At 44.3% G+C, this 10,410-nt stretch overlaps 1 protein-coding gene across 1 annotated transcript in view; it reads right to left on the bottom strand.

Moving 5' to 3' along the window:
* Window positions 1-7,206: 7,206 nt before the first annotated feature.
* NSUN4 (NOP2/Sun RNA methyltransferase 4) overlaps window positions 7,207-10,410 on the bottom strand; it is a 37,009-nt gene continuing 33,805 nt past the window's right edge. Inside the window, exon 6 of the mRNA XM_068539805.1 lies at window positions 7,207-9,606. Coding sequence (XP_068395906.1) covers window positions 9,330-9,606 — 277 coding nt within the window. The 3' untranslated portion in view covers window positions 7,207-9,329. The remainder of the gene's footprint in view (window positions 9,607-10,410) is intronic.

Here is a 10,410-nt window from a genome sequence, read left to right as displayed (position 1 = left end):
TAAATGAGGTTAGAACAGCACCCGGTCCATTGTAAGAGCTCAATAAACATTGACTCATTATTTTAAACAGAGATGTGACACAAATGTTTTGGAAAGGCAATGTGGAGGAGGACGGGCAGAGGAAAGCTGGAGGCAGAGACCATGGAATGGAAGAGCAGGCGGATGTGAGAATCCAGTGGGGCTGGGTTTCCAGGGCTCCACCTGTGTTACTAGAAAAGCATCTGTAATTCAACACCACACCATTCCGTGAGACAAAACAGCACGTGCCTGCCCTCAGGTGGTGCGTGTAAACTAGTTACTTGTATTTGCAGTCGCTCAAGCAGGCCCTGGTGGGTTTCCTGAGCAGTATCAGGGTCCTCCCCCACTAGCTGGTGACCTTGAGCAAGTCATCCTTCTGTATCCTCAGCTGTCAAGTGGGAAGACAGGTAAATACCTTGCCAAGTTCGGTTGGAGGCAGGGGCAGGGCAGAAAGGATGAGGGGTAGAGCATGCAGAAGGGGAGGAAGCTTCTCAGATTCCAGAGGGTTTGAAGCCTGTCTTTGTTCTGGGGGTGAGAAGAGGGAGTGTGCCCCCGTTCTCAGTAACTGCTCTGCTTTGTTTTCTTTCACTTCTGTGAGCCTTTCCTCAATACAGAAGGGGAGGGCAGGGGCAGGGCACAGCCTGGCTCCAAGGAACTCACAGTTCCACAAGTGACACAGGATACCGCACTCAGAAGCACTACCTGTGGGGCAGTTTATAATTTTCAAAGCACTGACAGGTCTTTGACCTCAGCTGACTGAGCTCCCCAACCACCTCAGAGGCCCCCTACTCTTACACTCTCCCCAGAGGGAGGGGAGAGTTTGTCTCCTATGGCAAACGATTCCAATACCACAGCTTTCTATGTCTCCGCTCTTTGCAAAGAGCTCCTCCCTTCAGAAGGGAGCTATTTCCCCACCCCTGTAAATCTGGGCTGAACTTTGTGACTTGTTTTAACGATCAGAATGCAGTGCACGGGATGTTGTGTTAGTTCTGAGCCTAAGCTGCAGGAGAATTGTTTTCTTTCTCTCTCCTGGAACCCTGCCACTGCCATGAGAAGAAGTCCAAGCTAGCCTTCCAGAAGATGAGGCCATGTGGAGTAGAACCTCAGCCAGTTGTCCCCGCTCAGGCCCTTACACAGGTGAGAACCCAGCCAAGATGAGCAGAGCCACTTGAATGCAGATACATGAGTGAACCTAGCCAACCAACAGACTCAGAATAATAAATGGTTGTTTAAATTTATTTGTTATTTGTTTAATGGTTGTTTAAATCACTAATTTTGGGGTTGGTTTATTACAAAGCAATAGCTAATTGACATACCTCCCAATCCCCATGGCCCAGATGAATAACTGAGGCCCACAGACAACCAGGGACTTGCTTAATACTCCATAGTGAATGAGGGCCCACTGTGAGTCAGACCTGGATCTTTGAGACTCACTGCTACTTCTTTAACAGGGATACACACATCTAGACTTTAGAACTGCTATTAAAAGTTCCTGGGCTTCCCTGGCGGCACAGTGGTTAAGAATCCACCTGCCAATGCAGGGGACACGGGTTCGAGCCCTGGCCTCGGAAGATCCCACATGCCGCAGGGCAACTAAGCCCGAGAGCCACAACTACTGAGCCTGCGCTCTAGAGCCCGCAAGCCACAACTACTGAACCCACATGCCACAACTAGTGAAGCCTGTGCGCCTAGAGCCCGTGCTCCGCAGCAAGAGAAGCCATAACAACGAGAAGCCCGCACACCGCAAGGAAGAGTAGCCCCCGCTCGCCGCAACTAGAAAAAGCCCGGGCGCAGCAACAAAGACCCAACACAGCCAAAAATCTTAAAAAACAAATTAAAAAAAGAATTTAAAAAAAATTTCTTGTATTAAAAAAAAAAAGTTCCTAGTCGTTAGCCTGGAAACACACCAACCACATCTCACACTTAATCTGTTTTCCTCAACCTGTTTTAACCCATGTCATCCTTTGGATATACACAAAATGTTTTCTCCCTCCTAAATTTATTTGAAACTGTGGGGTAAGTTTCTTCACCATTCTGCCCCTGAGTTTCCTCATCTGTAAAATGGAGGTATTGTACTACCTCATTTGTTATTGAGAATTAAATGAGTTAATTTTAGTAAAGTATTTAGAACAGTGCCTGACATATATATAGCAAGGGCTATATAAAATAAAATAATAGAATAAAATAATGTGACTAAAAATGAGCCATAGCAATAGCAATTTTATTAGGGAAACATTTTAATTTTGATCCTGAGAGCTACATATTATTCACTTGGCTCTGGTGACATCAATATGAGTACTGAGTCAGCTTGTATGCCATAACCTTTGTATCCAAGACAGTGTGGAAGAAAACATCTCGTGGGTGGCAAACCAGTTTTTGAAAACCAGACATGCAGAAAAGCACATGCCTCCCTTCTCAAGAAGCATCGGTAGGACATCATTACATATTTACCTCGTACTTCACAGAGGGTATATTCTTGGTAGGTTGTGTATAAATCAAATCTTAACATAAATCTATCTTATTTAAAGAACTCATCTGGGGAACCATTCTGCAAAGTGAGGATGGCTTTTGTAAAATCAGTATACCTTTGAGGGACATTCAGAATTTTGACTAGAGGTAGACAGAACTTCTTTGTGTCTAAAACAAATCTGCCCGCCCAAGGTTCCCTCAGGTGACTCTGGTCCTCTCTAGGGCTGCCTGCTACTGAATCCTGATACCACCCAAAGAGGCCTCTTGCCCTTGGCTCTCTAGGACTGGAATTTTTGCAATTCCTGGCTCTACCAAGGTGAGTCCCTTTGAAACCAGAAGGTGTGGGGCCATTGTCCTCAGTGACTCTGATGTCACTATGCTGACAGTGTGGATATTCAGCTACCAAGCTCTCTGGCTTCTGCTCAAGCTGGCGACAACCTGCTTACAACTTCCTTCACAAACAGGGGCATCTAAGAGAGACAGAGCCCACAGTTCTAGTGGATGCCCTCATCTGGTTCTGTAAGTTGGGGGAACACACGGGTAGAGTTAAAACTCAGTATCTAACGACTCTGGCAGACTGTCAGAATGAGCATATGTACAAAGGAAGGTCCTAACTCATTTCTCGGCCTTCCTCAAACACTTTAGGTCCCAGTATTATTCTGTGCCTTTGAACACACTTCCCTTGGCCTCTAATGTCCAATGTTCCTCCAAAATCTTCACCCCAACCCTGCAACACACTGCCTGGCAAACTTCTATTCATCCTTCAAGACCCAATTCAGAGGCCTCAGGTTCCAGACGGCAGATGAAGCACATGCATTTTGCAGATGAAGCACATGCATTTACCTTCTTCATTAAAATAACAGAAAAACATATTTTTGAAAGAATAACAATAACAAAAAGAATAACAGAGGCATTATTGGTAAACAAACAAACCCCCCAAAAAGTAAAATTCTTAGAAGATAGAAAGCAGGTGATATCAAATTGAAGAAGAAGGAGAAGTAGTCTAAGACCCCAGAGGGAGCCAGGGTCTTCCCCAGGAAAGACCTGGGGAGGGTCCAAGCAGGAATGGGCAGTGAGGACAGTCTTGGGAATATACAGAGTACTGTTTTGGAACTGCTGTGACTTTGGGGCTGTTCCCTGCCCCTTCAATAAATAAAATAACAGTCCAGGTTCGAGTGTGATGAAATACTCTCTAAATGAAGTGCCCCAGTTTGGGAAGGGCAACCACTAAGGGAATCAGGGCTTGCGAGGAACAGAACAAAGAGGAACTGTGTGACTCTGGTCCCCTAGAACAGACAAGGAAGGGAAAAAAGAAAAAGGGACAGTGACATTGTAGGAGTCCCAGCCTACCTGCCCACTTCTTGGTCACATTCCCTCTCCTGACCAGTTAACCCTCTGAGTCAGGGGAAAAGACTCCTGGGAGGTAAGACCAACACAACTCAAGAAGAAAGGCATACCACCAGCCACGTTTCTTGACTAATAGTTTGTTCATTCATCCATTTATGCCATCAGAAGCAGAGGGATTGAATTCATCATACCCCTCAGTTCACAGAACATTATCATCATTGATCCATCCAAGCCCCTCTCATATACTATCTGTTTATTTTTTATCTTTGCTCCCCAATCTTATCCTCCCTCCACCCATAAGCAACTCATAATTTAATGCCTATCTTTTTGTTTGTATATGATCTTTTAAAATGTGTTGTTTTCTATGCATATATCTTATAGCTTTATTGAGATAAAACTGGTGCATAATAAACTGCACATATTTAAAGTATACAGTGTCATGAGTTTTTTACATATGTATATACATGTAAAATCATTACCACCATCAAGACATCCATCATCCCCAAAAGTTTCCTCATGGTCCTGTGTAATCTAGCCTTTCCCTAGGCAACCACTGATCTGCTGTCACTATAGATTGGTTTGCATCTGATATTTTCTATTCTATTCTCTTTTGTTAAAAATATACATAAAATAGATAAGCAACAAGGATTTACTGTATAGTACAGGAAACTATATTCAATATCTTATAATAACCTATAATGAAAAATAATCAAAAAAAGTATTATGTACATATATGTGTGTATATATATACATCTGAATCACTTTGCTGTATATGTGAAACTAACACAAGATCGTAAATCAACTATACTTTGATTAAAAAAAAATCAATAAGAAAAAAAATAAGCTGATCCATGCCCGCTGGATAGGTCAAAAGAGACCAAGGTAGGGACTTCCCTGGCGGTCCAGTGGTTAGGACTCCGTGCTCTCACTGCTGAGGGCCTGGATTCAACCCCTGGTGGAGGAACTAAGTTCCCACAAGCCGCGCAGCCAAAAAAAAAAAAGAGAGAGAGAGAGACCAAGTTATACTTCAGTAACAACACAAAATCTCAGAGGCTGAACATGACAGTTATTTTTCACTCTCGCCCCGTGTCTAATGCAGGTCCACAGGGGGTTCTGCTCAACAGAGTCACTTGGGCACTCAGGCTGATGTAAGTTCCATCTCAACATATGTTTCCATGGTCACTGTGGTGGGAATGACACGGCAAACCTGATGTTCACTCTCAACGCTTCCATCCAGAAATGTGGAAGAAAGACACCACTTCTACTAATATTTCATAAAGCAAGTCACATAGCCATGCCCAACTGCAGAGGGAGTGGGGAAGGCAACCCTTCTGAGGAAGAGGAGTAACCTTTCCTTCAGGAAGAGGAGTAACTAGCTATCTCTGAAAAATCCTAATGCCTACCATACGCAAAAAATTGATTCCATGACCACGAATGAATTATGGTTGTGAACCACAGTCCAGAAAGCACTAGTTTAAAGGTTTTCTATTGATCTGCAATCCGGCTCACTACAACTTTCTTCTACTGACCCCAGCCCTACTGACCCTGGAGACACTCAAAACACACCTGCACCCCCTGCCTCAGAACAGTCCTATTTAGATACAGGCATCTCTCATTCTCTCACTCTCTCTCTTTTTTTCAGCAACAGAGACATCAGCGGTTTAATGGATAGAGGGAGCTTACATGTCTGTGCAAGGTCCTGGAGCGACACCCCTCTGCAGCGGGGCTGGACTTGGCGGGGCCGGACTTGGTGGCAGTCTTCACTCCCAGGGGTAGGTGTAGGTTACCAGTTATAGGGGGAATTGATGTTAGGTTGGCATATTGGTTACCAGGGAAACTAGCAGAAGGGCACACCTCTCACTACCCCTATGATAAGCTATCACGGTGGCTAAAGTTAGAACAATCATTAGCTGGGGCCTGGGGCAAGCATGTAGGAAGGTCAGTCAGATGAGTAGGGTGCAGGTGAAGCAGGCACTGGTCGAGCAGGGGATGTATAGAGAGCAAGAGAACAGCTGTCTCCTGGCTTAATGCTCCCAAGTTCTTCTTCCCAGGATGGAACTTTCAGTTTCCTCTCCATCCTGGTCACTCTCCCAGGTACACCTGACTTTGCCAGTGTGCCTCCTAGTGGGTCACCTCAAACTTCAGTCTGAACAGCAGGGAATTCAGCAGCTCCCTTTACTCAGAGAGGGGAGGGCTGAGGAAGCTTAAGTATTGGACTGACCTTCAGAAGCATTTTCTGTTGAATCAGTTATTTAACTTCCTCATTCAGCAAATACTATTGATAACCATACTCCCAGTGGGAGGCCCATGGAAATCTGATCAGGTCACTTTGCAGCTTAAAACTCCTGCAATGGCTTCCAATTACTCCAAGTACTCACTCCTTCAGAGCCTGCCAGCCCTGGTGCAGTTGGCTTCTCCGCCTGTTCTCTGACCTCATATTTCACAAGCGTCCCCTTCTCTCTGCGTTGCAACATACTAGACCTCTTTCAGGTCCCGGAATATATCTCTCCAGCCTCAGGAGCTTCAGTCACACGGCCTGTTATCTCTGCTGGAGGACAGCCCTCACACACACACAACCTCCTCCTGTGCCTTACTAATCTAACTCCTCCTCATCCCCAGGTCTGTTTGAACACGTCTTCCTCCAGGCTACGTTAGGCCTCCCAGGTATACGCACTGTACACTTCTCTCAGTACTTTGCTCACTTGTAATTTAGTTGTAATTCATCTATAATTTCTTATCTATCTTTCCCACTAGATTGTACATCCCTTGAGAACAAAGACCTTGTGCATTCTGATCACCCCTCTCTAGTATCTTGGATGAGGCCTAGCACATATGAGATACTCAGTCTGTACTCATGCCTTTTATGTACCAAACATATTGGTGCTGGGGGGTTAGAGATGCAAGATACTAGCTTCCTGCCCCGAATAATTCCCAGTTTGGGGATGGGGTGAGGAGAGAAAGCACACAAGGGAAGTGTTATATTCATAATATATACAGAGGGCTGGGGAAGCACAGAAAAGGGAACAACTCAGTCTCCTTTAGAAAATCAGAGAAAGCCTCCTGGAGGGGGTGGAAATCTGGGCTAGCAAGAACAGAGAGAAAAGGGCATTTAGACAGAGAAGACAATGCATCATGATACAGAGGCACCAGGGGACAGGTTATGCTTGGGATACACAAAGAACTTGTGAGAGAAGGGAGCACTGGGGGATAGCAGAGATAGAATCAACAACCAGGGGCCAGGGCAGAGTTTGGACTTGATCCTGCAGGCAATGCAGAGAGAACAAAGGATAGTAAGCAGGTAAATGACAGTCAGATTTGGGTTTTCCACACGTGTCAATTATTTGTTGCTGTGTAACAAACCACCCCCAAAGCTTAGTGGTTTAAAAACAACCATTTTATTTACTCATGATTCTGGGAATCAGCAAGCTAAGCTGGTCTTGACTGGAGTCACTCATGCAGTTTGGGTCATTTAACCACTTAATTGAGGTTAGAAGGTCTTAGCTTGGTGTCCGTCACATGTCTCCAGCTGCTAGCCTGGGCTTCTTCACATGGCAGTAGAAAAGTTCCAAGGTGAGAGTGAAAGCTGCAAGTCCTCTTGAGGCCTAAGCTTAGAACTTACACAACATTCATTCCACCAAATTTAAATGGTCAAAGCAAATCCTACAGTCAGCCCAGATTCAAGGGGTGAGGAAAGAGACACTGTGTCTTGGTGAAGGAAGTGGCAAAGCCATAATGCATTGGGGCAGGATGTGAAGTTTAAAATTTATAATACCAAGTATTAGCAAGGATGTGAAGCAAAGTACTCTATCTTTGCATTGAATCTCCATGATCTGTGTGGGGAATCTTGGCTGTGGGAGAGCTCAGATCTTTTTTATGCTACTCTGGGCATGTAGTCAAGCCACACACATGTAACCAGTTAGGCCAGCTGTAAACCGTCAGTAAATAAAGTGACCTTGGGAGTCACCAGGGGAGCTTCAGATTTAAATAGCACATTAGAAATACCAATGCCCTTACCTCGGCCAAGAGTGAAAAAACAGACATCCAGATAAAGACACAGCCTTTGCAATCCAGCTGTAAATCAACTCTCTCTTCCATAATGTGAAATTCTAGAATAGGCAAAACTATAGTGACAGAAAGCAGATTAGTGATTACCTGGGACCAGGAGTGGGAGAAGGGGATTAAGTGCAAAGGAGCACAAGGAAACTTTTTAGAAGATGGAATTATTTTCTATATTTTGATGGTGATGATGGCTACACTATTAGAATGAATTATCAAAATTCATTTAAATGGTACATTTAAAATTGATACATTATATCATATGTAAATAATAACAAAAAAGAATAAAGTTTTATTTCTAAAGGGCATCATGCTACATTTAATCTTTGGGACTAAACTTTTCATTTAATATATTTTTGCTAAGAATCATTCATATTGTTATGTGTTATTGTAGCTCATTTGTTTTGACACCTGTATAATATTCCATTGTGTGAATATTCCATTTTATTTGTCCACTCTCATAGGCATTTGGGTTTGCTTTTGTGACCAGGGCTGCTATGAACATTCTTTTTTTTTTTAATTTTTTTTTTTAGTTTTTTAAAATTTATTTATTTTTGGCTGCGTTGGGTCTTTGCTGCTTCGCATGGGCTTTTTCTAGTTGCAGCAAGTGGGGGCCACTCTTCATTGCGGTGCGCGGGCTTCTCATTGCGGTGGCTTCTCTTGTTGTGGAGCATGGGCTCTAGGCACATGGGCTTCAGTAGTTGTGGCACGTGGGCTCAGTAGTTGTGGCTCGCAGGCTCTAGAGCACAGGAGCCACTGGAGCCACTAGACCTCTTCCCAGCCACATTTGGGAAGCAGTGCTGTTGACAGCAGGAGGAATGGCTGGAATTATTCAGCTCAAGGAGCTTTCTCAAAGTAAGTAAGCAGATTATTATGCAGTGGCTTAACATTTTAGTTACTTGTTTCTTAAATTAGATCATGGGACATATGGAGAAACTTGGTCAAGACTTATCATGCAGAACTCTCACCTCAAGTGTGAGATGGGCTCTGTAACCAGGCTGAGGTCCTGCGCTTTGGGTACCTGGGTACAAAAGGAACTAACACTACTTGGAGTGACGTGAGGCCCCCCAACTACAGTCCCAGCTCCATGGAGCTTCAACAATTTTATTGGCTAAATGCTTCTTCCCAAGTTTACAGCTTAAAGAGTGGCCCTGCTCACAGGTTCCTCCTCCTAAGCCCCTAATGGGGCAGGAACCTTTAGCACAGGCTCAGAGATGGGGAGTAGGGGTTGGAAGTGGAGTGTAATAAGTGAGTTAGAAACGTGCTGATGCTCCACAATTGGACAGCAGGACAGAAAAACTCTTACTTCCTACTGCTGAAAACTGTCTATAGAAAGACTTGAATGGGATGGAGATAGGCCAGAGTGCATCTCTGCCACTGGTCTTCACAAGAGTACACCCTTTGTCTTCCTACAACAGGACTTCAGGAACAGGGTGATGCTACGTCATTCTACACATTTTGCAAAAGTACATAGGCCCAAAATTGGCCATGAGGTTTGGGATTACCAGCTCCCCAACCTGGCAGGATGGGAAGAAAGCAAATGTGTCCATGAAAAGCTTTCGGAAGTGAGTCAGGTCTTCCACATGAACCTTGATGCCATATTGATTGGCCAGGAGCTCGATGGTGCCTTGCACCACATACTCATTCTGTAAGTGTGAGAGTGAGCAGGTGGAATAGACAACGTGGCCTCCTGGTTTGGTAGCAAGGAGTCCAGCCCTGTAACCAGAAAGAGAGAGTAGCAGTGACTAGTAAGCTTCCCAGAAGTAGAAGCGCATCAGAAGAAGCTGGAAGGATAGGGGAGTGTATTGTGGGATGGGTAGCTGTGTTAGCCTCTGAAGTGCCTTCCACACTGACACCACCTGAAAGTTGTTCTCAAAGCTGAGAGCAACCCAACCTTACTCCATGGGCTCTCCTCCAAAAGTCCTCTTGAAATGGTCCCCTGATCTTTGACTCTGGTTGTAAACCAAACCCTGGTGCTGCATATAGACTGAGTCCTTACCCCAGCTCTACAGAGCCTTAACCTCAGTAACTATTTTTCAAAGCTGTGCTACTCACTGACATGGGGACTAGCATAGAGGTAAAAGTGAATCTGTGCAGCCCATCCTGCTATGCATGTCCTACCACACAGTCTTTTCTTTTTTTTAAATTTTATTTATTTATTTTTTATACAGAAGGTTCTTATTAGTTATCTGTTTTATACATATTAGTGTATATATGTCAATCCCAGTCTCCTAATTCATCGTATCACCACCACCACCCTCCCCGTCACTTTCCCCACTTGGTGTCCGTACGTTTGTTATCTACATCTGTGTCTCTATTTCTGCCTTGCAAACCAGTTCACCTGTACCATTTTTCTAGATTCCACACATATGAGTTAATATACACATATATTGTTTTTCTCTTTCTGACTTACTTCACTCTGTATGACAGGCTCTAGGTCCATCTATGTCTCCACAAATGACCCAATTTCGATCCTTTTTATGGCTAATACTCCATTGTATATATGTATCACATCTTCTT

The sequence above is a fragment of the Eschrichtius robustus genome, chromosome 3 (assembly GCF_028021215.1).
Source record: "Eschrichtius robustus isolate mEscRob2 chromosome 3, mEscRob2.pri, whole genome shotgun sequence".
In the NCBI taxonomy this organism is placed as follows: Eukaryota; Metazoa; Chordata; class Mammalia; order Artiodactyla; family Eschrichtiidae; genus Eschrichtius; species Eschrichtius robustus.
Note: the sequence above shows the minus strand (reverse complement) of the source record. Positions and strands in the feature narration are given on the sequence as shown.